This window comes from Phalacrocorax carbo, chromosome 1, assembly GCF_963921805.1.
Source record: "Phalacrocorax carbo chromosome 1, bPhaCar2.1, whole genome shotgun sequence".
Lineage (NCBI taxonomy): Eukaryota > Metazoa > Chordata > Aves > Suliformes > Phalacrocoracidae > Phalacrocorax > Phalacrocorax carbo.
Genome location: NC_087513.1, coordinates 76,279,965 through 76,307,020, shown reverse-complemented (window position 1 = coordinate 76,307,020; position 27,056 = coordinate 76,279,965). Strand labels below are relative to the sequence as shown.

The window sequence follows — 27,056 nt, the reverse complement described above, 5'->3', positions numbered from 1 at the left end:
TGTAGGCAGTCGATTTAACTTCTAATTATTTCTTCTACTGACAGCTCTCAGTCCCTGAGATCTCTGTATTCAGAAGCGTATTTGAGGAAACTGCATATCCTTGAATGATAAATCCTCATATTATCATGCCTGTTCTCTTGAAATAGTAGGGATTAGCTCCTTGTTTACATTTCCTTTCTTAATACATGATGGTGTTCAAAAATGTTACAGGCTTCATTTTTGAGGAGTATAAAATAGCACGGATGAAACTTGTTTTAAATTATGGAAAGGTTAAATATAATTTGTAACAAAATTTAACAATGTCCTGTATTAGAGAACCACTTAATGCACCCCTCTCCTGCCTTCATCTGTGCTGAAGGTCCTGTTTTGGCCTTCGGCATAGGCCTAACAAAGTGATGCAGGAGGAAGTACCTTGCTGTGTATTAAGTAATTTAAGAGACGTATTCCCCTCTTAAGGACACAGTAATTATGACTTGGTATTCAGACAGTATCTTGTATTTGAAATGAAGAGCTCTGTCTCCCAGAAAGTAAAAGAATGCACAATTTTTAGTGAAGAGTACATACAAAAGTATGTCCTTGTTGAATCACTTCCAATAGTAACATACTTTCCTTTTAATGACACTTAAATTCATGGAGCTATTTTTTAGCAGCAAGCATGACTTCAGTACCAGGTTGGAAAGGCAAAAGATGACTCCCTGCCTCTGCTTAGCACTCCATGTAATCTCTGCAGGCATTTTTCTGTAACTTGTGTGATGCTTAATACTCCATAACCTAAAGTTCAGTGGTTATTACAGAGAGGAAATGCAGGAAGAAAAACAAACCCCTAAACAGCCCTTCAGAAATTCTGGCATGGTAAAATTTTGGCTGAGGGAAATGTAAGTCTTTATTGTTATTAAATGCTGATGCTGTTGAGTCTGTAGTTTGAAATCTCTCCTGCAGTACCTAGCCACTTGTGGAACTACATTTGCAAAGCTGGAGGTTTTGCTCAGTGGTGGGCTGCTGGAGTTAAAAACTGGTTTTAATGAAAAATAGAAGAGTGCACACTTTCTTCTCACTGAAATAATAATTTTAAGAGCTCCTAACTTAAGATTAACAAGTCTGCCTGAATAAACCTGAAGATAGCCATTTGCATTTTTCTTGGTATGAATCATAATTGTCAAACTTCTCTGTAATTGTTTTTTCCTTTGACTTTTAAGCCACAGAAAAAACTGTATCAGTATACTTCCATGGGAATCAACTTCAAATTTAACCACTTAATGTTGTGTATTTGGTCATTTAAAAAAATAAATCAAATGTTCTTGATTAGTACAACAGAAGTGTGTTAAACAATGAAATCTTTTATCAGATTTGGGTATTTTAAAAATACAGCCTAGTGATGAGCTAATTTCCATGCAGATCCCTCTGCAGATTGCAGAGGGGTTCAAAGTAAAAACTTTCAGTGGTGGTATGCCCTAGGTCATATATTTGATTGGTGTACAGCAGGAACATTCTGACAATGCTCTCTGGCTTTGAGCAGTGTGTTGTAAATGCTGATGCAATTTGTATCTGCAGAACTATATAGTTTTTTCCTTGCGTGGTTTATTCTGGTTACCTGCATCATCCTTCATACCTCCAGCTAAGCAAAAAGTATAATCTGAGTATGTTAAGGTTTTTTAAAGTGTATCAAAATATTTTAAAGCTCCCTGCACAGCTGTGCATCAGCTTTGTGTCCTTAGCTGCTATTGCTATGCCATTTAAAGCCTGTAGTTTGCAGTGTTAATAATTTCCTGTGGTCCGTGTCCATTTAACTAAAAATCAGGAAACTCTGCAAAGCCTCAGAAGAACTTCTACTGGTTAAACCAAGCAAAAAAAAATGCACAACTGAAATAATACACCTATGCAGAGTGGCTTCTCAGGTAGAAAATAAAAAATTATTTCCCCCCAAAGTCAGTATTTTGCTATTTAAGGCATCTCCTGGTTACTTGGAAAAATGTAGAGGGAGGTTAAGTTGGCAGCATGTAGGAGCTCGTAAGGACAGCTAGGTCTTGAATCAGCAAAAACCAGCATGTCTAATAGCAAATTAAAGGGAAGAAGGATAGGACAGGAGAGCTAGTTCTCTGACAACTACATCACTCTGCCATTTCTGCTCATGCCTGCAGTAAACGGCATGCATTTCCAAGACAGAATTCCCGAAGAGGCTTGATGGGTTCAGTTATATTGTCTCTCAGTATGAGCCACTGTTTCTGTCTGCTTTTGTAACTTGGGCCTATCTTCTCTGGAGTGTGAGTGTGAGACAACACTTGTACATACATGAAACATAAAGCGGAGGCTGAGAGCCTGTTTGGGTTGTTGCCTCACGCTTCAGAGATGCATTTCTGCACTGTGTGTGTTATTCAAAGATAATCAAGCTTAATCAGTAATTTTAAGTTTTATTTACTTAATAAAATATTCTGCATAATAAAATGTAATGACTAAAATAGCTGTTCTTATGCATTGTGAAATTTATATGTTGTAAAACTTCAGTAATGTAGTGTTGATGTGCGTGGAGAGTTTACTTTGAGATGCTCTCTTCTCACTATAGTCATGTGGGTTGTTTTATATGTGGTAAATATCAAGGAAATTTTAACTGCTTTAGTGATCTTCTGATGTGTGCTAGAACTATGGCTTGAATGTGTGTTTGCTGCTTGCATATGTAGGCAATGAATTAATGCAAATTTCAGTGTCTTTCTATTGCATGTTAAACACATGGCATTTAACAGACATGAGTATAGGTGAATATAATTCAGTAACAAGGATGTTGTTGGGATCCAAGCAGCCTTGACTCAGGGGTTTACTTAATTGGCATTTAACACCAGTGTCTGGTTGCTGACTGGAGCATGGGGAGGGGGGAAGACCCAGAAGCAATCATGCCTGCGGAAGCCCCTTTGCTCTGCTGTCCTCCACCTGGGCTAATGCCATGCAGCTCCTCTCCAAATCCCACTGCCATACCTCTTGCCCTGGCGGCTTGCACAACCTCCCTCCCAGTTCCTACCAGCTTCTGCCGCCTTCTCGCTCCTTTCCCACCGCCTGCAGGCCACAGAACTGCAAGGAATCTCGTTACTCTTACTGTTATGAATGACGAGTATGAACCAGTAGCTTCTGTACTATTTAATGTCATTTTGTGTTACTTGATAACTGAAGAATGTCTAGGTGGCAAAATACTCAAGTATTCAAACTAAAAAATATAAGAATATTGTTCCCATGCTCAGAGGAATGTGTATAATAAGAAATACACTTACACAGTTTGTAATGGTGTACATTTCCTAGATTCCTTCCTTCAGTGCTCAGGGTATGGGGTTCACCGAGTGGGTTGCTGTCAACTTTCAAAAAAATCATTTGGTGTGTGGCTCTGCTAACTTTTAACATACAGGCTGAATTCCCCAGGAAGTAGTGATTATATTTGTTGTTGTAATTGGTTTTTTTGGCAGAGATGAAGGGATTTTCTTAAATCCGTGTGAAAAAGGGTGCTATTCTCCCTATAAAAATAGATTGAAGAATAAGAATTAGGCCAAAGCCATTGATTTGAGACTCTACCTTTGAAAGTCTAAGGCTTGACTTCTATTAGTAACATGCACTTGTATCTACTGTTTGCAATTAGAAGAGTTCACAGCACTGAGTAGTGGTGAATAATTGTGGTCTGATGCATTTGTTCCCTGCACCCGGGGGCTAGAATTCCTTGGTGTCACTTGAATGTGTACACCAAAACAACCTTTTTTCTTATAGTTACATGTCCTGTTAATTTATGTACTCTTCAGTGTCAATAGCTGTGATTCTTAACAGGTTTTGGTACATGATTTCACAATATTGCTAAAGTAGTTAGTCACTTTTTTCTCTCTAAAAACAGTAAACAAATTGCAACCCTGAAGAAACTGGGAACTCTTATAGATCAAGTTCTTTGGACAAGATAGAAAAGGAGGCAATGTCTAAATTGCTTTATTTAACCAGGAAATACAAGGTACAGCACATTCATGATAGCTACATTTGGTAACAAACCACAATGGTTTGCACTTAAAGCATAGGACATGTTTGTTTCTGTACAATGAAGTCCCATTTTCTTGCTATTCTGTGTGGAACAAAACCTCAGACTTCAGTGAGTAATAAGGAAAAATACTATAGCTGAATGTTTTTATGAGCAGCTAATCCAAGTTGAGCGATGTCCTTATATGTAAGTATTCCACTCCCTAGTCATGAAACTTGAAATCCTGCTGAGTCAGGTCTGGAGTGACAAGTCTTGTTGTTCAAAAAATAAGCTTAAAAGGTAATGCAACCAGGTGCTTTTCTAGAGGCTGGTAGACTGTCTTTGTCTGAGCTTGTTTCCACAGACTCCTTAGAGAAAACACAAGAATAATAGCTGAAGGGACCATTTAGTTTTCTAAATATGAATTAACTTTTTTCTTCTGTCACTCATCTTGAGGACAGTTAAACACTGAAATAAGTTGCACGAAGCTGTGCAGTCTCCGTCCATGGAGGTTTTCAAGACTGTATAAAGCCCTGAGCAACCTGGGCTGACCCTGCTGAGTGATTCTGTTATTCTGTGATTCTAAGATTTTCTGTCATGGACCAGTTTGTCACCTAGAGCTATAGTACTAGCGATTACCTTGCTTTAAAGCAGCCTATTGTATGTGAGAGAATAATTGGAAGAGATAAGTATGATGTCATGTTGGCGCTGAGAACTTCTGTCAGTTCCTTCTGTTCTAGAAACTATGAAGTTCTGGAAGTAAGGCTTGAGGAGTCACATCTCCTGTTTGTCATCTGGATTGTACATTTTGGGAAATGCTAGTCAGGTCTGCAGGATGGAGGCTGTGTGGTATTGTCTTCAGGTTTCAAGTATTTGAAATAGTGTTTTGTTTGCAGACATTCTTTGTGTTGGAATATCAGACTCTGTTTCTCATAGGAGGATTTAGTAAGCAGCACTGATATCTTAATTTGATTTATTTTCTTGTTAATACTATCTTTTTTAATTATAGTATATATATAGTATATATATAATATATATATGATATATAGTGTATATATATAGTGTATATATAGTGTGTGTGTGTATATATATATATAGTGTATATATAGTTATAATTATAACCCCCTTCCAAGGGGGTTCAGAATGTTAAAATCTTACCTTTCAACAAACAACCCCACCTGTTTCATAGTAAGAATTCACCAAACAAATTAATTTCTTACTGGTGGTTGAGGGGGATAAACTCAAGGGTTTCTTTAAATGCTTGGGTTGGTTTTTTTTTCTGTCTTACTGTTGGAAAACACCTTAAGAGAAGCTTTGGAATTGACTGGATTATTTTAGCATCTTAAAAGTCCACATTTGTTGCACAGATTTCTGCAACTGTGTGTTGTGCTATTCTCTATCACCTGACACACAAAGAAAAAGGGACTGGGAAGAAAATCTAGTATTTCAACACAAATGAAGCTTTCAGGGTAACAGCATCAAAAGTAATTTCTTGAGAGCAGAGGGAGAATGTTCAATTCAGATATTTTTGTGTGTGGTATCTGCTTGCTCGTTATTAGTTAATGTTTTCTGAAATCCTCCTGTGTTAAGCCTTCAGGATATTTATAGCCATTCCTTTCATGTTGTAGGGCACTAGCAGTAGAGAAGAAATGCAATGTCTTTAGCATATAGCATTGCTAGAATGTTCCCTAAGAGGAAGCTTTAAAAAAGTAACATTGATTTATTGGTTGGTTTCCTTGTGTCTAAGATCAACGTATCCTGATTTACAAGAATTCTTAAAAATCACTAAGTCAAGAAACCTGAGCCTTGTTTGTTTACACTGTTTCTGTAGCTATTACAGTATGTACTATTTAGAACATAGTTACTTTTTTCAGTTGGACTTTGTGGTTTTTTTCTAGCCTGTATAAATTCTGTTAGGTAATGTGTGCTGGGAGTTTTTATGACGAAAGGCACCAAGGGCTCTGAACTGGTAAGGCTTTCTTTGTGCTGCTTCAGGTTTGGTGGTTTATGTGCCTGTGGTGACACATCTAAAAACTTGTTTCAAGATTGTGGACTTGATTAATAAAATATTGAGATTTTGGTTTTTAGTGGGAATTCTGAAGTTCTTTGATGCAGGGGAAGAAAATATGCTGAGAAGTATGGAAGTTGAGATCTCATTTCTGTTGGCCAAGAGCATGCTGAGGAAAAGGCACAGAGCATGAGCCAGGGGTGGTTTCTAATCAGTGAGGATCTTTAATCTGCCTTCTGAGGAAAATGAGGCTTATACGTTTGCCTTCTCTGACTTCCCGCTTCTGTAATTTTTGAATCAATTGGTCTGTTTCAGACAAGTGTTAAAGAGCAGCACTTCTTATCAGTTTTGTGAAAATTGGCAGCTGGGTGGGAGAAACCTGAACTGATGTACCTGCTCAAGAAAATCTTAATGTGAGCTTGGTAATAATCTGTCCTGTTTGGTGAGCTGGTTTACCAGTCAGCGTGAAGGTGGGTGGAAACTGCTAGACCACTGTGCTACTGCTTGCTCAGCGAGTAGTTGAGGGACAAGAAAAAGGCTGCGTGGGTACACCTGAAGAGTTGGGCCTCTAGTTGTGGGATGAGGAAAATAATGGTGAGAGTGGATGAAGCCAAACTGTTGTGGGAATATAGGAACTGGGTGTATGCACCAGTGTGCTTTCCTATGGAGTTATTGGTTGTGCTGCTATCTAGCTGACCAAAGAACCCCCGACTTTGTGAGATGCAGGTGATCATTTGTGGAGAACATGTGCAGAACTCATCTCTTCTGTTGTCTTGATCTAAATTTCCCAGATTTTATACTGACAGCATTAGTTGTTTGTAGGTTTACTGATAATAGTGAAATGGAAGACCCTGCGAATCAAAGGGCAATGAACTTTCATTGTGAAACCTCTGCAAATGCACTTGAAGGATGGGAGAACCAAACCCTAACAAAAAATGTGCTAAAGGACTGACTGCTGTAATAATTCTATTTCATGAGGGTAGCATGACTCATACTGCTTGATGTTCCTATCTCAATATTCAGTTTATTTTTAAGTAGTGCTGTACAAATAGTGTTTTTCCTCTGCCAGTTGTTGCTATGACTTCATAATATTTCCCTAAATACGCTTGCTCATACTTTCTCACAGCATAGTATTTGGCACATTAAAATATTAAATCCATCAGAATTTCCTCAGTGCTGATCATTTTCATGCTTTTATGGAAATAAAGGATAGCTCTGTGTATGATGTAGCTTTAGTTGAGGAGGAATAAAAGTTTTAAAAAAAAGTCGCTACAACCTGTTCCCTCATTTAAGAAAACGTTCCTCTGTTTCAGCTTTTTCAATTTTTCCATGTAGCTTTTCAGATTAGATTTCCAGCACTGGTATAGTTTAGCCTTCTTTGTTAAAGGTAAGCAGACACTGTATTATTGTTTCAGAACACTTTCACTGTCTTTTCTTTTTGTAATTAGAGGGGAAAAAAAACTTCATGTGTGGTTTGGGAGGGTGGGATGGGTGACCTGCTGAAACTTTCCTTGAGGTTTATACTTTTGCGTAAGGGTTTCTTTTTCCAAGACACTGAACTCTGCAGTTGTCTGCCGGATCTCTTCCAAATGGCAATAAACATTTTGGTTGAGAGACCTTGGTGTACTATAACCCTTCCTGAGAACCTTTGGAATCTTGTTCCTTCCCTTGTTCTGCATGGCATGCCTGGGTCACACTTGCTTCAGCTGCTTACTTGGTTTCAGAGTAATATGAGTGTTAGTGCTGCCTTAATGGGGAAAAGGCAAGAGGACACAAATTCCTCTTCTAGCTGGGTTCTAGCTAGTGATGTTTATTGATCTAACAAGTTGTCTTTAAGCTTTAGGTCTCCTTTTGATCAGATAAAATAACACTAGAAATTATGGATAAAGATACTGCTGCATAACCTTATATTTTTGTGAAAACTTTAAAACAAAAAAGTCTTAGAAGAAGCTGTTTAGTGTCTAACTACTCTTTTGAGTTTGTCCAACTAGTTGCAAGTTCATTGCACTTTTGTTTCCTCCTTGTAGTGCTTATGGCTATCTAAGAAAGGCTGTCAGAAAATTTAAACACTTAAAATGTGATCTTTGCTTACCATGATGTATTGTAAGAATTGCAAGGGCCAAAATTTATCTGGAAAGAATACATTCCATGTAAAGGTATGCTGCTAAGAAACTGACAATTGAGTAGTGTTATAACGCACTTTTCCTTCTGGGTTCGAGAAAAGCACAGGTGGGAAAGTGGGGGTTTTTTTGGTAATTACTAACAATAAGTTCAAGGTTGTTACACTAATATGTAAAGATAGCTTGTCTCAATATATCATCTTCCTCTCTAATTGTTGCCATTTTGCAGAACCCTTCCTACATTTTTAGCTATCTTTTCAACATAAATCTAACAATTGATGTTTCTGTTGTAGCTTTCAGTTCTGTATTCAGTGTTAAGGTTATTTAAGCTTTCTCTAAATTGGATTATGGAAGTGTATTGGATGGAAAACCATTCAGGAGAAACAGCTGGTCTTCCCAGCCAGAGCAGTTCTTTGTTCTGTTTGTGCTGCAACTGTCCAAACAACTGTTTTGTTTCAGTAGCTAGTTTTTGTTAAACAAGTGGTGTATGCCTACCCTCATGGCACAGTTATTTTCAGAGCACCCAAGAAATGTGAATTTGGTGTTGAATTCTCCTTGGCCTTGGAGGCTTTCAATTCCGTTTCTCCCAGCAGCATGTCATAACCACTAAGCTGAAAGGTAGGCCAGGTTTGTAGGCATTTTCTACTCTTCCTTTTGAAGTGGCCTTATTGCATTAAAGGAAGCAAGATTCATAGGGCAAAAGAGAGGGACCTTCACCTTAAAGCCTACTGATTAAGGTATTCATCCCAGAGGGGCAGGGGGCTAAAATCTGTTTACCCATATGTAGCCCTGGCAGAAGTTGTAGGTAAACTTGATAGGAGAAATCTAAACAGGAGAACTTGATGAAGTATCTGTAAAGATTAGGCAGGGATTTGTATGCCTGTGTTGTGGGAGAGAGCTGTTTCCTTCCCCTCCTACCTCTTGGCCTCCACCCTGCAAACCACACTGATGGATGTAAGTACCTGAATTTTTAACTCAGTACTGGTTTTGATACTTATCTTAAATGTTAGCTTAGGGTAACCCTAACTTTTTTTTCTACATGGTGATTTATAAACAGTAGTCTCCTTCAATGAGGATAGGTCATGTTTTTCTTCAGTGCAGCTGTGTCCATCTTAGTGAGAATGCCTGAAATGTTGAAGTAATGACTTCTAATAAAGATCAGAATTTGGAGTTGATTTTTTGGCGTTTGTTTTGCAAAAAGAAAACACTGAAATAGTATGGTAACATGTCACACAAAATGCAGTAAAACTAGCTGTGGGAGTTTCAAATTCTAGGGAAAAGTGATTCTCAGCTTCAAGGAGACCTTCTGTCATGGAACCTATAACCTTTTATTTGATACATGTGGAACAGTAGATATGTGCATCATACCATCATTTAGACTCTATTTCCTTTAAAATGCACAGGAGTGGTGGTAAAGAAAACAAGTAGCTTAGGCAGTTACTAGCCCAGTAAGGGATCTAGTCAGAGGTGGGTGGGTGAGATAACTGGGGCTGTCTGAATATCATAATCTATACTAAGACTTTCAGGAAGGAGGCTGGTCTTGTCTCCTGCATTTGACTTACATAGCTGCAATGCTCTTCACATTGTTTTTGCTTTACATTGTTGTTGGAGCTTTGTTCTGCATTTGCAGATGCCTTTAGCTTTCAAGAGATGATTTGAATCTAAAATTCTTACAGAAATAGAACTTTTTACTTCTGAAAAGATTGATTTATTTTTCTTTAAATCAGTAAGTGGTTTTGGCCTTAAATATTTCCAGTGGGTTTCATATAGTAGAGATTTTCAGTGAAAAAGGAATAAGCAGCAGTGCAGGTTACTGTATCAGGAGCAAAGGTCAGTTGATTGTCTCTTACAGAATGCTTTGAAGTTGGCATACTTACTGAGTAGCATCACGCTGCTCGATCATTTCTTGTGGTTGTAATAGGAAATTTTATGATCAAATAAATTCAAGAGTTTGGTGAAATTTTATATGGGCAGATGGATTGAACGTTTTCTGGACTACAAAGGTCATAATAAGAGCCAAGAACTTTATGTGGTAAGGTAGTGTTCTGTTATGAAACTTTACATGCCCTGCGTGGTTACCTCTGGTGTTTTTTGGCACCCCTAGGTATCGCAGAATTGAAGGATGTTACCTAACTTCATCTCTCTTTTGATAACTATTTTTCATTAATAATGCTTATAAATAATTTCTTCTGTTTTTTTTTTTTACAGATTCTGAAGGTGTTTAAGCTCTGATTACTCACAAGTTCTTCATACATAGAAATGTCTGGCTCATACGATGATTCTGTTGGAGTAGAAGTTTCTAGTGATAGCTTCTGGGAGGTAACCTGAATGTTTTATCACAATATTTTGATTTTATTTTTTACTTTTACTGTAGAAAATGATTTTTGTACATTGTAAACAATGGAGAGAGCTGCAATACAAGACACCTTTGGTTATTGCAATCTGCAGAAATAGCCTTTGGTGTAGAAATGACCTTTTAGATTTTGGCCTAGTTCTGTCAGCAGTTTTTAACTGGCATAAACTTGAGGATCATCCATTTGGGTAGGATATGCAACTCGGAATTGAACCTTTGTCAATTTTTTTTTTGCCAAAGAGGGGTGTGGGTGGGCAGCTTTTAAAAATTCCCAATGGGGTTGAGTGATCAATGTTAAATCTAAAGTAACTAGTTAAAGGCTACTGTAAATGTACATAAATTACAAATGCAAGGTAGTGTGCAAATGTACAGCATGCCTCCTGTTTGTGTCTAGATACAAGTATAAACTTTTTTGAGAGAAGTTATCTTTGTATCAGTGTAAGAGCATATGTGTAGAAAGATAATACAGAGGACATTGTAATATTAGTAAATTGTGCTGCCGAAATCTGAAGAAGGCTTTTGGATGTTATGATAACTTGATGAAGCTTTAAAGAAAGCAATCTTCATAAAGCAGAAAGCATTAAACAAAAAAGGTGTTTGCAAGAAGAAGAAAGCTTTGACGTTGTTTATAGTGACATAATGGGAGATAAGTATGCCGTCCAGACTAACTGTAATCTGTGGGGCAAATTTCTGCTGTGTGACTGGGAGCTCTTTTGAGTTTGAACTATAGCAAACTTGGAAGTGGCTAGGGGGAAAATGTCTGAATATTTCTGTTACCAGAGACTATGTAAGGCAGCTTGGATTTGGTGACCTAACATTGTGCTTCCTTTTCAGTGAAAGCTTTTCTAGACCACTAACCTGCGGTGGTAGTGGTGAGGGCATATTGCATTTTGATGCAGATCTCCCCTTATTTTTCAATACATTATCTAAAAGACCTAATGGCAGTGAGGTTCTTGTTTAGTAGACAGCTATCATTTTTTGAGGAGACATATTCACTATTATGTTAAATATGTCTATTTTCTATGAAGAGGTGGTTTTAAAATTACTGGATTCTGAGTCTTAACCCTTTTTGTTGTAGGGGTACTCTGTAGTATGACTGCAGAGAGGATGTGAGACCTCTGCTCTCAGATGTTTGACTCAGCTGGACATGGTCCTGAGCAATCTGTCAGACCTGCTTGGAGCAGGGGGTTGGACTAGATGATTTCCAGAGGTTCTTTCCAACCTCAGTAACTCTGTGTCTTTTATGCTGAGGCAACTTTCTGGGCAGGCTTCCTTGGTAGAAGTGTTTCAAAATAAAGTAAGGAGGCAGTCAAGAAAAAAGAATCTGGGACCAAAGGGGACATTTTTTGATGTGTTGGACATCCTGTACTTTGCAGGAGAACATGACTTCTGGCTGGCTATTCTGTACCAAGCTGTTGCCTTCTATCAAGTAATTGTCTCTGGAAGCATAAAAGACTTCTGTAAACTAGTGTGATTGTTTGGACAGAGGTGGACTCAAGGATACTTAATATTAAAGGATGATAGATGATCGGAAATAGCAATTAGTCTAAGTCAGGACCTTTATAATAGCTTGAATGTATTTGACACTTATTATAGGTCAGTTAAAGGTGTTCTTTGTGTTTGTGCTGTTGGTGACTTGTTTTATATCATTTTGTAAACACTACTTCTTAATCTGTTTCTTTGGGCTTCTCTATTCCTTCTAAAAGGTCAGAACTGCAGTCTGTTTCATAAGCAATGTCAAGAGGCTAATGTGTAATGCATGAGTATATCTTTATTTATCCTTGGATAAATAAAGTTAGGCTTCAGTATTGAAATCAGTTTCTTTCTTTATAGGATTAATTCTTTTCTCTGCTCTTTCTCTTTTTTGATGTACAATCACAAAGGTTGTTATGTTAGAATGGGCAAGAGGAAAAACTTCAGATTGAATAATTAGTTTGTTTTTCTGAAACTTTGAGTATATCAGGCTGGAAAAGTAATATATTCTGAGAGTAGACAAATGCTGATTAAAACAGGTATGCAAGTTGTTCAAAGGGGAAAACTTTGTTTACATCATATTAACTAATAATATGCTAAAATCAGTTAAAAGTAATCTCCAGAATTGAAGATGCAATTTTATTCTCAGGGAATGGGTTCAGTTCATTAGAAATATACCACCTTCACACTCACTCCTCAGGGAGTGAAACAAAGGTATGGCTGCAGTAAAAAAAGAATCCCAATGATAAGTCAGTTGTTTTGTTATTGAAATTACTTTAAGGATGTTCAAAGTATTAACAGTTTTTCTGAAAGCAAAATTGGAATTCCCATGCAATTGATGATAATATTAGAAAAACAAACCCTATATTCCTTTGTGTTAAGCTTTTGACAGTTTAGCAATATAAAAGGGTATATTTCACTGAATTTTGGAGTTTTGAGTATTACGTAGGAAACACTACTTGTTTTGCTGTTCCTCTGTTTTGTGCTGGCTGATTATTATGACAAACAGACAAGTTTGGGGTGTTTGTGGCTACAAATCCTAATTCTTTGAAAATCATTAATAGAGATGGTTGTGTTCTTAATATGGATGTGAAGTCTTTGTCATTATTTTAGCTAAGTGACTAAAGGCTTGAAATGTCAGTATGTTGAAACTAAGCTGTGTTTGAGTGAAACAAGAGAGGCTGTAAAAGTTACAAGTGGTTAGTGCTTAAAATATCACCACTGACACTTGTTTTGTGGTTAAAAAGAAAAGCAAAAACCAACACAGAACAGGTTAGAGAGTTCAAAAGATACAGCAGGTTATAAAGTGCTGTATGTATAGCTGAAAGACTGTAGCAGGTATGCCTAAAAGTTTATGGAACTGGGGAGTTGAAAAGTGTGTGGTAGTACGTCCCTGGCATTGTGCAGAGAGGGAACTTTTATAGATACACTAAGATACTTTGAACTAAAAATGAAAGAGAACTCTGATATAAGGGATAAATTATTTGAGTAGTCCTGAACTATTAACTGGAAGGATTGACATGGTAGCAAATGTTGACCTTCACGCATGCTGTACTTGGTAAATTTACAGAGTCTGTGTAGTTTGAGAGAATAAACATGTTTACAAAGCTGTCTTAGAAACATATATAAACTTTCAGCTCTTTCCATTGAGAGAAGAGAATATATTAAGCAAAGAAATTGCTGTTTCTTTGTAATCTGATACTTATTGTAGGATGACTCCTTATGTGAGTATTAATCTATTCAGAAGACCAGTAGTCTTGGAAATGCCCTGTTGTAGTGAGAAATGTGAATAATGTGGAACTATGTTTTGATTGACAGCCTTTATAATTGCATGTAGAATCATGTGGCAGGGAAGGTGGGGTTTGGACAAAATGCTTGGACTAAAGCACAACATAAAGGAAAGTGGTAAAATACCTACAGTTGTGCCTTGCTTTCTTCCAGGAATTGTTTTCTTGTGACCTCTGCACTCCTGTGCATTTCTGTGAGGGTAACTGCATTTTGACATGCATGCCTGATACTAGCCTGGAATGTATTTATTGTTATTTTTTATATACTTCTGATTACTTATTTGAGTCAACAATTAAGGTATCCAGCAGTTTGCTTAGGTCAAGTAATGCCTTGGCGAAATGTACCATTTGACTCTAAATCTTGCCTTTCTACAGAGAAGCCTGGCAAAACAATAAGACAGGAATTGTCCTTCAGATCAAGAATTTAGAGGGGGGTAAAGGCTTGCCAGGCTTCTGCTGTTGGTAGAACATGAACCTAAAGTAAAGGAAGTCCTCTGCAAGTCTTGGTAAATTTAACTTAAGATTAAACTTATTAACATACAAATTTAACTTAACACTGAAGTGTTAAGTGGCATGCAGAAACTGACAGCAAGCCTGTCAAACTTAATTACCAAACTCCTGTTTAAGTACGTCTGGTGTTGGAGCCATCTTTCCAAACTAAATTTGACTGAATTTTAGTCTAAAACTTGTCCTTTTTCCATATGTTCTGAATTGGTTATTTTGTTTCTGAAGATTGCGATTTTGAATTCTAGTCTTAATCTTTCTCAAAATGGATAACTGAACTGATTTGATCCATGTGTTTTGTCTGACTTGATTAGAAAAGATGTGGTGTCTCTGGAATGCCAGCCTCAATACTTCATGCCTCAGGTAACAACAAGTAAAGAACTCTTAAAAACTGTGGAAGTTAGGTTGTTACTGCAGATTTAGTCTTTTTGCACCCTTTTATTAGAGGTTTTAAAGATATTTGGCAGGATAGGGTTTTTTCTTTGTTTTTGAAGTCAGACTGCAGTTTGTTAAAAGCCACCTTGCTAATGTTTTACTGGCACAGCTGAAAGCAGTTAATGTATTTAAACCTGGCCGTGGCACAGAAGAGAGTCTGGGAGAGTGAGCTTTTGGGTTTGTTCCCTCACACTCAGAAATAGCTCAAATTTGTTTACCTTTGGAGTGTGCTGCAAAGCCCATCTTTTTATTGAAGGACATTTAGGAAAGAGTGAGGTAGCTGGGTGTGGGAGCTATCTGAAGAACTTACTGTGAAAACTGGTTTTTGCTTACTGCATATCTTTGAAACGAAACCACTTTTATTTCTTAAATGTTGATGTTAAGCTGATAATAAGAACTGTACTTAATAAAATGCTGATAAACCAACTTCTAATTTTTTTGCCATTGCTGTTGACAGAAATTTCATACAATGTTGTCTTTAGGAAATAAAACACTTGATTCTTAACCAGTTTTCTGGCTCTAGTAGTGTTTGCTTTCTTCTGGAGTTGTCACTGCCTTTGCTAGGGTTCCTTATTACAAAGATAATTACTAGCAGTTTGACCACATTTAAAAATGTGAATCTATACTATATGGTTGCACAGTACTAAACTTACTGTTCTAACTGTGCCTGTGTATGCTCGGACTGTCCACGGTGCAATTCAATGCAGGTTACTTCATCTATGAAGCTTGTTTATTAGGTTGCTATTGCAATACTGTTCATGGAAACTTCCAGTTCTGGCACTGAGAGTCAAGCTCAATGCTTGAAATACAATACGAATAATAATTTGTTTCCTTTGAAGACTAGTATTTTCAATTACAACATAGATACTGTTATCAGGTTCAGATTTGTGGTTGGGAAATAGTCTTGTTGAAAGAGAACTGGAGAAGTTGCTTTTGGACTTGTTATTGGTGTTGACTCAGTGTAGATACATCAGTCAAAAAATGTGGGTAGGACAAGGCTTAGGCACAGGTAGTATCTTGTATCATAACAGCTGGTATAACTGAAAAAAAAAAAACAGGCTTTCAGAAATATACATGTTTCTTTAGCCTGAAATAGAAATAGGAAAAGCTTTCGCAGTTAATTTGAGGATTTTTTTTAGTATTTAGTTAACCCAAATTACTACTAAAAGTTTTTTGTCTTCTGGCAGGATGATAAATCCTTTTCGGGAGAACAAATCTTTTATCTTCCTCTAGTATGTCCAGGTGTTTACCAAGTAGAAGTACTTCAGGAGACAGAATTTCATATATGTTTTCATGTAAGCTTGCTTAGAGAGCAAGGAATTGCAAAATAATGAGAAGACATTCTGAAAGATAATTGCCACAATAATAGTGGAGGATTTAATGAAAGTTTTGGTTGCAGTCATGCCTTAATTTACTGAAGAAATGGAAGCTGCTTTTTCATTCTTCATCTTTCTTACAAGCCTCAGTGTACCTTGATGTATCTGGTTAAGCTCATGGCTCTCGGTGCAGCAATTTTTTTAAGACTGAGGAATCTTGTTGATATGTTTCAAGAATGACTCCATCTATCTTACTTAGCTGGCAAGGGTGGCATACTTTGGGTACTCACAGGCTATTGCTGATAGTCTGGAGCAGGACGGCAGTAACTTTTCCAAGGGCAAGTGGAAAATTTGGAACCTGATGTGCAATTTGAAACCCTTTGTATTTCTTTCCCATCCGTCATATGGACTTTCAGCATTTGCATGACTGCTGTAAATAAATCTGTCATAATTATTCATGCCGCTTTCTTGCATCCAAAAATAGACTATGGCAAAACTGGGTGGTTCCAACATTGCACCGCTTTAGTAAAACACAAGAAATGGACAACCCTATTGGCCTTGTTCTACTGAATTAGTTTTGAAATACACATGAAATAATTTGGTATATTAATAATAAATGGAAGGCCAATTTTATGATGCGTTTTGTTAATTAAGCTCCAGCCTTATGCTTGCTAATCACTTATTATGGTCATATTAAAAGAAAAATGCCTTGAGCAAGCTGAGACCAATGCTATTCTTCACTTAGATACCTGTGAAGGTAAGAAAGGCAATGAGTAAGTGTTCCTAGAGATCAAAGTAGAAGTGTATGCATATCTTGCAAGGTAAGACATCAAAAGGACCAGCTACCCTGCCTGTGGAAGCACTTATTTTTAATGAGCCATGGGTCCTTCACAGGCTGTGCCACTTATACCCTAGATGTGAGTCCTTACTCTCCCTTATTTTCTGCAAGCCTCAGCAATATGGAATCCTCTCCATTTATTGCAGGGGTGTTTAACTGCCCTGTGGAAACACCTACTTATAAAAAAAAAATTAGTCATTCTGAACAGCTGCTGAACCAGCAACTGGCATTAGCTCTATGAACTTAGGCCTGTGACTGATTCCCTTAGAGGACAGGACCTGGTGTGTTTTGAGGTGCTCAGCACATGGCTTTCATTGCGTTCTGAAGCATTTGTTGAGATATCCACTAGCAAGATAAGATTTTCAGCTTACTCAGAAAGAGGAATCTGGTCCTCTATCTAGTATGAATGGATGAAAGTTGGCCACCATCTGCATTCTTGTTCTCGGGGTGGGGGGGGAAACAAAACAAAACAAGGCCCCAAACAAAAAGCACCCCCACCTCCAGCAAACAAACAAAACTGAAAACCCAAGGCAAGCTCCAGACCTGACACTCTGGATAGCAGAGGCAGCTGATCTGGGACATGTTCCCACAAACTGCATTATAAGCTGTCTGCTCAAATGGTCTTGGTCCTCTCAATTTGGTACTCCTGATACCTGTGTTTCATGCCCGCTACTGTCAGCCAACACCTATGCGAAGCATCTGTAGGGGGATGGCGTGTTGGATGCAGGGAATGTAAGAGGGAGAAGCTCCCAAAACTTGCTCTTGAATATTAAAAAGGTGTTCCTGTGCTGAGGGATTTGAATTACTTGTCAGTGAATGCTTTTTGCTGATGAAGCAGACTGTTCTGGTTTGCTTTTTCATTTTAAAAACATTTGGACACCGCAATAGTAGATTCCTGTCATATCTCCTACATGCATTTATTTTTCTCCTTCTAACACTGAGCAACATAATGTTCTCCACTTACATTGCCAGGTGTTTGCTTACTGGTATGTTTGGTTTTAGATTTTGTGGGTTTAAAAGCTTCCTCAGGATTTTTCTTGGAACCAACGGTAAATCTATATGGGTAAACACTACTAAATTTAAATACACAGAGCTAGTGCTCATAGGTACTTGGACTGTGTATGTGCTGATTATGCACCAAGAAAAATTATTATTTGGGGGGGGGGGAGGGGGGGGGAGACAAACAAACGAACCAAAACAAAAACAAAGGGGGGAAAACCCCCAAAAGAACCAAACCCACAGAACTATAGATGTTAATACTGGTTGAAATATGTGGAAACTTCCTGTTTGACGAAGCTGGAAAGAAGTTGTACTCTGGTTGAATAGAATGCTGGAAATAGTGTGTCCCTGTATTGGCCTTCAGTGTGTGTGGGTTTGACTACAAGCCTTCAAAACTTATTATTGTGTTTCCTGCCTATGAATATTTGCCCATTAAAAAACCTTTGTTGTATGCTATGGTGACTGACTTTCTTTCAAATGGTTCCAGTTCATAAAGGCTGACTATTTATGAATAAGCTAGGCAAGCCTGGAAAAAGTTGACATTGAATATTACTTCAGGCGTTTGAAACTCCTTAAATATTTGTGGTTATAACAATTATCATGATATACTAGAATTAACTTAATGGAGTTTAGCAATAGCTGAACGTTTGCTACCTTCTGGGCTGCTAACAAATTAAAATACCCTTATTTTTCATCCAACGTACCAGAAAAGCCTGCTAAATAATTTTTACTGTTTATAGGTTTTTATCCTGCTCTATGAATATGCTAAAAAAGAAAGTCTGTTAGTTGAGGTAAGGGAGCCTAGATAATTTAAGATTCTCCTTTTGTGTTTAGTGCTGTGAAATTGTAAAATAATGAGGTTGTAAGCTCTTAAATATTCCCACTAAAGATCATATTGGTGACAGTGCTTGGCTATGGTTAGTACACTGGTGGTCACAAAGGAGAGACTGCTAAATGCCTCATCACAGTGTGCTTGTGTTTTTTCTCTGGTTAATACAGATTCTCTAAATCTTAGATCTGACAAAGGATTTGAGGTTACATTGCTGTCTTCATGCATGAGAGCAAATAGCAAAATGAGAAGGAATGTTTTCACAACTAAGCAAAATGGAGATCTGGAGGTGTCTATAATGCCTGAAAAAGTAAATAGGGCAAAATAGGTTCAACTGAGGCTTACTAGTAGCAAAGCTCGGTATTATTTGCAGTGGAAAAGGGGAAACTGGTGGTTAATTCAACTTAGAAGAGTGGGGGAGGGGGGTGACACAGAACTGTGAATCACAGTTCACAGAATTCACTGGTTGCATCAAGAAAATGACCATTATATTGGCATTTTGAAGAAATAAACTCTTGGGATTATTTGCTTTTGAAGTGTTTCTGGCAACTAAAGGTAAACAGCAACTGAATTTGATACCATGTAATAAAATGTCTCTTTCAGATGGGTGAAGTATTGATGCTAAAATGAAAGCAGGATATAGTTTTTAAATACCTCATTCTTTTTGAAACTAAGAAAGTTTATAATCTTACAAGTTGCCTTTGTGAAACTCATGTTTCATTTGTAGTTCAGGGAAACTACTAACTTCATGTCTTAGTTGTCTGCTCAGACTGATCAGAAAGTTATTCTAACTAGCAAAATAATTGAACAGTGCTAATTGAGAAATATGAAAACTGCAAGGCATTATGTAAACGTGGCTCTGACTGAAACAAAGAAACACAGGAATCTTTTTTCGTGGTCAGTTGCTACAGATAAAGAATTTGTCATTTTTGGCTTAGCTCAAATACTTCTTGTGAAGGGGAAGGGGGAAGTCTTGCAGGATGTTTGCAATCTACCTCAGGAATTGGAGAAAACAGTCTTGAATAAAACAGTGTATTCAGTCGTGGTTTTTTCCTCCAGAATTCACGGTGTCTTTAGTGTGTTTATAGGTTTTTATGTAATTGTTTTAACTTATCTACAGTTAACATAATAGTTCCTTGGCTGCATAAAGACTAGAGTTCTTTTCCCTTTGCTTGGTTCTGTGGTCTAAATACCTTGTGCTCTCATACCTCCAAGTCTGCCTCCTACAGTGGCAGGCTGCACATTCTACTTCTCAAAAAAATTTGTCATTGCAGTGTCTGTAACTTAAAATGCAATTTTTAAAAATAAACCACTAGGTCTTTAAATTGTGAAACGCCAAATATGTAACTTATGTTCTGTGTGCCATGAAACACAGAAAAAATGATGTATTTCCAAAATTCTAGCATTCTTCATAGGACATGAAATTTGAATGTGATGTCTAACATTCTTTAAACTAGTGTTTCATAAATCAAGTGAACTTTTTTTTTGTTTGAAAATATTAGTATAAAAGGCTTTTATTGGAATACAGCGTTGTTATTTTCTACTATTGTAGGCCTGGTTCTTCTTTATACTAGTTCCAAACTATGATACTAGTTCCTTCGGTCCTCCAGTGAAGAAGTAGGTAGCATGGGTAAATTATCTGTGGTCTGTATGTGGTCTTCAAAGGTGGCCTTATGTGATAATAGTGAGTGGGCCATAATAGGTAAGCTAAATTCAGTTCTCCGAATACCTGCCTGAGATTTGGCAACTGCTAGATATATACCATTTGCATAGACAACACAAAATGAAAGCATTGAAAATACCATGCTAGCTCCCATTCAATATTAGCATTTAAAATGCTAATTTAATAGTGAAAACTTATGAAATGTTCAGGCTTGAGACAGAAATCCCTGGGCGCATAACTGGAGACACAAATTGATGCTAATGTAAGGCTTCAGTAGCTGAGCCAAGCTAGCATAACCTGTTCTAACAGTCTGCTTGGCTGTGAATCTACAGCTGGAGTACTTTTTGAGCAGATGAATGATTTGGCCTTCCATTACAAAGGCTTTAGAAAGTATTCTTTGAGGTACTTAATTTTTTTTATGGTTTGATTACATATGTATCTATATTTGTTAGTGCGCAGTGTTAGCTTAAAACTGCCTACTTCTCAATTTTGATTTCTCCTGAAAATGAGAGGTTATTTTTCATACTTCCTGGTTAATAGATGAAATCTGTTTTCACATGGATGCATTGACTATCTTGATTTTTGGTGTCAGCTTCTTTGATGCTGGTACCTTCTTATCTTCAATTATATTGTGACTTATGTTTAAAGGTGTGTGTGTGTGTGTGTGTAGTTTTTTAACATGATTTAGACAAATCAGTGACTGCTAATTAATGGTTTTCTTAGATGCTACCTACATTTCTTTTATCTGTTAAAATGGATCTTGTCCAAAACCAAAAATGTAACCAAATGAATCCTTTGAGGCTACTGTCTAAATGAATTGTTTTCGTCCTGTCATTGATGATTTTGATTTCCTCAAGCTTTGATAAGGAGTCCTAACATATGTCTCTGTTTATCAGCGTAGTCACTTACTTTTCCAGCACTCAGTACAGGTTTTCTCCATTTTGAAGAGTATTTCCCTATATACTTTGAGGAGTTTTTCCTCAAGCAGATGGCTTGCACGTACATCTGCTGACAAAATTCTGAATAAATGCTAACCTGAGAGTTGGATGGTTTCCTGTATTTAAGATGTGAGTTGATATGATTCAAATATAAGAATTACAAACATACTCTAAGTATTTGAATGTTTAATCTACTGCCTTAGTGCTAATCTTTATTTTTCAGTCAGGTGGTTAAGGCAGATAAGAAACTGACTGATATTTAATAGGCTGTGCAAATTCTGTTAACAGAGTTGTTCTGTCTTGTTTAATGTTTACAAAAAACAACCTGGGTGACCTTGAAATCAGTGGAAAAGTTACTCTGGGAGCAGTAGCAGGCTCTCTTTTTTTCCCCTTCAGTAATCTAGATGGGTGATTCCATGTTGGTGTGTACACAAAAATGGAGGGGGAGGGTGTTAACTTTTGAAATAGTTGCTATCTAGTTTGTCAGCAGTGAAGTACAGCTGTAATAAGTGGCACATCCAGTCTTTGCTGTAGATATAGTGGTTGTGCTTTTTCCATACTGCACTCTTTAAAAAACCTTATTATGCTTGATGGAGATGTTACAATATCCCTTTGCATGTCTTTGCAGTTTTACTAATCCTGGAAGATTAAACACAACATAAAATTAAGGCATTAGGTACTTAATAAGCACGGAAGAGGGAAATACTCTGTGTTAAATATCTTGATTATCTAAAACATTACCAAGCAATAATAATGCAGAACAATTTTGATGATTGCCCACAATTTCATTTCAGGAATAATAAAATATTGTAAAGCTTTCACTTTTAAAATTAACTTTTACAGGACAACTTGTGGCCTTTATGGCCACAACCCCAGGGCGGGTTGGACAAGCTGATCTCCTGAGGTCCCTTCCAACCCCTACCATTCTCTGATTCTGTGGTGGTGTTGCAGTTAGGTTTTAAGATTAATTGAAAAATACCTTATGCCGTAATTGATTAATTCCTGCTAGTAGATTATCTTTCTCATAGGTAACAGTATTTGAGTTAGAGATTTATCTTGTTTTCAGAGCTTTCAAGCAGGAGTTGTTAAGTATTTGTCTCTTTATAGGTTGGAAATTACAAGCGGACAGTAAAACGAATTGATGATGGTCACAGACTTTGCAATGATCTGATGAACTGTATTCATGAACGGGCACGAATAGAGAAGGGCTATGCTCAGCAGCTTACAGAATGGGCAAAAAGGTGGAAACAGCTCGTGGAAAAAGGTAATACATCCCGATTTTGAACTCTGAAAACTTTCTCAAATGGAAAAAAGTGTTTCTGTAGATCTTTGTTTTGGTAAGTACAAAGTAGAAATTTTGTACTTTTTAGTAGTTTGCAAAAGGCTCAGTAATGTAACAAATTATCAAGCTTTTCTTGATTAAAAACAAACAAAGCCTGCTCCTTTGCTGGTTTGCTTGCTTCTTACTGAAGCAGGTGAATTTTGCCTCCACTGTTGAGGTATCCAAATAGATTAAGTTCTAGAGAACTGGCTGTTTCTAGATAACTAATGGCATAGAACACAGTTTGAAAAGTGTATCTGAATAATAAGGGGACAGTGTTTGTGGGGGAAAGACTAGAATAAGAGCTAGGCATTGCTCTAATGGAAGGCTAACCTGATACCATTTTAATATATTCTGAAATAGTTTGTCCTTTCCTGGTTATTCATGCTTGAAAAAGTATGTTGAGAAATTGAAAGCAGCTCAAAGAGGAGATAATAGGTAGAATACTGAGAATCATGGTACAGGGAGAAGGAGGCCAGACTAAATGAATATTATTTCTTCTGGTGTAAAAATTTGTAATATTCTAAATTTATCTGAAAAGAAACTTCCCTTTTCTAGGTTTGCATCAATATTGCTGTTCACAAGTGTATGTAAGTCTATAGCTTCAGGTAGTTTCTTGGGAATATAAGTTCCATGTGGGTGATGGTTATTGAGAATGACACTTTCTGTTGTGTTTAGGCCCACAGTATGGAACAGTAGAAAGGGCTTGGTGTGCTTTTATGTCAGAAGCTGAAAAAGTGAGTGAACTACATCTAGAAGTAAAAGGTTCACTGATGAATGAAGACTTTGAAAAAATCAAGAACTGGCAGAAGGAAGCCTTTCATAAGCAAATGATGGGAGGATTTAAGGAAACCAAAGAAGCAGAAGATGGATTTAGGAAAGCTCAGAAACCCTGGGCAAAAAAGCTGAAAGAGGTACAGCAGTAGATTATGTATTAGATATCCTGTGTTACAATATATTAATGTCTCAAATCTCTATAAGGGAGTAAACTCCCTATTCTCTCTGCTGGACCCTCCTTTCTTAAAAAGATCTCTTGCTTTCTATCCTCTTCTGAAAATAAGTATTTTTCTCTTGGTCTCTCCTAATGTTGGTCACTTCAGTGAAAATCTGGAAAAAGTGGAATTTGAGCTATCATTTTAACCGTATCTGGTTTCATGTATTTGAAAATTACGAATTGCTCAAAGAAATGAGCAGGGGGGAAAGATTTTGGTTTTTTTTTTTCCCTGTGATGTAACATTATTCTTTAATAGGTTTGTAGAAGGGGAGCAGGAGAAAGTGGGCATGAGGAAAGAAATGTTCTGTTGGGGACTTTCTGTAAATCTTCTCTTGAGTCTGTTCCACACTTCTCTAAGCTGTATGAGTGACGTTTCTTGTATGGTGAGAGAATGCTCATTCATAGGCACTACAATAATTCCTTTGTTGATTCTTGTGTATTGTTCATTCCTTGGCCTAAATGAAAAAAAATTCCCAAAAAAAGAACGAACATCCTGAAACAAAACCTAACACTTTCTCCGTTGCAACATGATTATAAGGCTATAAAAAATTCAGTTGATGGTCATTGTATAAACTGTCCTAGATGCAAATATAGAAATCTACTTTGTAGGTGGAAGCTGCAAAGAAAGCATACCATGCGGCCTGCAAAGAGGAAAAACTGGCTATATCTAGAGAAACAAACAGCAAAGCTGATCCAGCACTAAATCCTGAACAACTTAAGAAATTACAAGACAAAGTGGAGAGAAGCAAACAAGACGTACTAAAGGTATACTGTACACTAACACACTGTTCATATGCAGTCTTTTTGACCTGCAGCTTGTGTGTATTTAAGCTCTTTTTTCCTTCCTGAATGTGCAGTGGACTGCAGTGCAGCTCACTTTCAGTTATGGTCTGTGACCAAAATTCAGTTTCCTCCAAAGCATAGGTTATTGCCAAATTCTTCTTCTGTGAAGAATGAACAAAGTATTCCCTCTACTTTACATAAGTAATTTCAGCAGGGAACAAAGCAGAATAAGACAGCAGACTTCTAGGACAGAGTTCTACTTCTTTCTTAGAGAGGGTTGAGTTATTTCACTTGAGGCTGTGAGATAGGTGCTTAAAACTTGCTGACATCTAAACTTGTAGTCATTCTTGAATGCAGAGTGTTTTTTTTTTTTAAGAAAGTAAGCTGATATAATCCATTTAAATAAAAATAAATATACTTTTGGAAATGCCATTCTGTTGCCCAGTTTAGTTTATCTCTTTGGTGGGCTGCTTCCAAGAGGCTTTTCTTGTGTGAATTTCTTCAAAGTCACCTCTTCCTTTTGAGAATGCTGTTCTGTGCTCTGGAAGGCTGATGTTACATTGGATGGGATCTTTTAATTCCTGTCTGTGGACTACTTCTGTAAATTAGTACAGAGTCTGAGGTTCTATCTGTTAACTGAGCTCACAGCATATGCAGTTTATGTTCACAGGGATGTATATATACAATGTTTGGTTTTCTGGTCATAACTCACAGTGGACTATGTAAATTACTGAAGGATAAAAGAGAACACTTTGAAATTATTTGGAGATCTTTAAATAAAAGACCTGTAACTTGAAAGACTGCCTTGCTCTGATTTACTCTCTATGGCTCCTTTGGTTTTTATCTTTAGTATCACATTAACATTTGTCATGGTTTCTGTTAAAAAGCCACAGAAGAGGCATAGAGCTTTAATGTAACTGTTCTGCAGTTTTCTTGGATAACTCTCTTTGTGACCTGACATAGGTACAGCGGTCATGAAGAGAATGCAGTTTGGGAGCATCTGGTCTAAATCTTGGCCATTACTACATTGATAAGCCTGTTATGTAGGGTAGTAATAAAATACATTGCTAACGGTTTGTTTTCCCACCCCCAGACAAAAGAAAAGTATGAAAAATCGCTGAAAGAATTAGATAATGCCACTCCTCAATATATGGAAAACATGGAGCAGGTATTTGAACAGTGTCAGCAGTTCGAGGAAAAACGCTTACGTTTCTTCCGAGAAGTGCTACTGGAAGTTCAGAAACACCTTGACTTGTCTAATGTTGCAAGGTAACACTGCGAAACTTCAAAATTAATGCTTAATACTTTCTTTGAGTGAAAAGTAATCCATACTTCAAGTAGATCAGAGTTTGGAATCTGATTTGTTTCTAATGTGTTGCTTCAGTTTGTTTAAAGTGTAAGTGAAACAGCTTAATCCTTTGTTTTGTCGACAATCAGATTAGCATCTGTCCCTAATATTTGCTAGTTTTATTTAACATAGTGTTAAATGAATTAAGAAACTCTAATTTTTGATGTATTTTTATAATCAATTGTGTGCCAATCAGAAAAGATGCAGAGCTTAGAATGAAAAAGTGCTGAATCAAAGACTGGGAAAGGAGGGCTTTGGTGTGTTATGTGTTTTGCATGTTTATTGAGGAATAAACTAGAATTTTAGTGTAAGGCAGCATGAACTTTGTGGCACAAACACATTTATTGTTAAAATATTAGAGCTCAGTCTAAAGGAATTACCTTAACTAAGTGATAAATGTTGAAGATCCATTGGTGGACTGTTGCTGAACTATTGTCCATCTTAAATTCAAAGTCCAATCTTTATATTGCAGTATTTATAAACCATCTCTTGCACTTTGTTCTTTCTGTGTGGACCCTCCTCACTACATTCCAAGAAATCTAAACTTCTGCTAGGGAACGCAAACCAGAGCTCATGCAGCTTGGTTTGTCAGCCTGTGTGGCATGTCATTAGCCACTACAAGCATTTTGATATGAAGCTACTTCGGTATGTCAGCAAGACAGTGGTTATAATGTTTTTGTTTTCTCTTGCATTTGAGAAGACAGATGCTGAAATACTTGCCGCAAAAGCTGTAACATTAGTGGAATTTTAAATCCTGCTTGTTACAGCAGAGTTTCATGTGTGTTCTGGTTGGCACTTCAGTTAAAAGGAGAAAAGTGTGCTGCTGGCTGCTTGCTTCTGTTCCCAGTTCTGCTAGTGACCAAACCCTTACGGTAGTCCGCTCAGTGTAATTAAGGAGCTGACAGGGTAACCTAGGGCAGAAAGAATCTGGCTTGGTTTTAACCCTGATCTACTGGTCAGGGTATGTAGACACATGAATGTCAGTGCTGGCATAAGCGAAGGGGAGTGACACAGGGACAAGAACAAATACAGAGGTAAGTAAGGGCAAGATCACTTATTTAAGCATCATTTTGGATTGCTTCAAAGTTCTTACAAAATTGCTGTGGAAGATAGGTTGTTCTTACTCTGAGTAGATAGATAGTTAGGATTGCTAACTATTTGAATTCAGGTTAATCAGGTTGAAAGAAATTACAGAATAGAAATAAATAAGAAATAGTTGACCTAAAGGGTAGGGTTGGGGGAAGACTACAGAAGACAACCAGGTGAAGAGACAATAATTTCCTTCTAAGATACTTAGAAGTTTCAGGAGTGGTGCCTTATGGTATGTTAGTAAGGTGCAAACAAAGAAGAAAACTGTTAGGATAAAACTAG

General features: G+C 37.2%; 1 protein-coding gene across 3 annotated transcripts in view; it reads left to right on the top strand.

Annotated features, from left to right (window-relative positions):
• Positions 1–27,056, top strand: part of PACSIN2 (protein kinase C and casein kinase substrate in neurons 2) — a 64,586-nt gene that overhangs the window by 25,585 nt on the left and 11,945 nt on the right. For all 3 annotated transcript variants that reach the window (XM_064460787.1, XM_064460780.1, XM_064460774.1), the window contains exons 2-6: positions 10,313–10,423; positions 22,347–22,503; positions 23,239–23,474; positions 24,164–24,319; positions 25,431–25,606. In XM_064460787.1, the coding sequence (XP_064316857.1) occupies positions 10,364–10,423; positions 22,347–22,503; positions 23,239–23,474; positions 24,164–24,319; positions 25,431–25,606 (785 nt within the window). In that variant the 5' untranslated portion in view covers positions 10,313–10,363. The remainder of the gene's footprint in view (positions 1–10,312; positions 10,424–22,346; positions 22,504–23,238; positions 23,475–24,163; positions 24,320–25,430; positions 25,607–27,056) is intronic.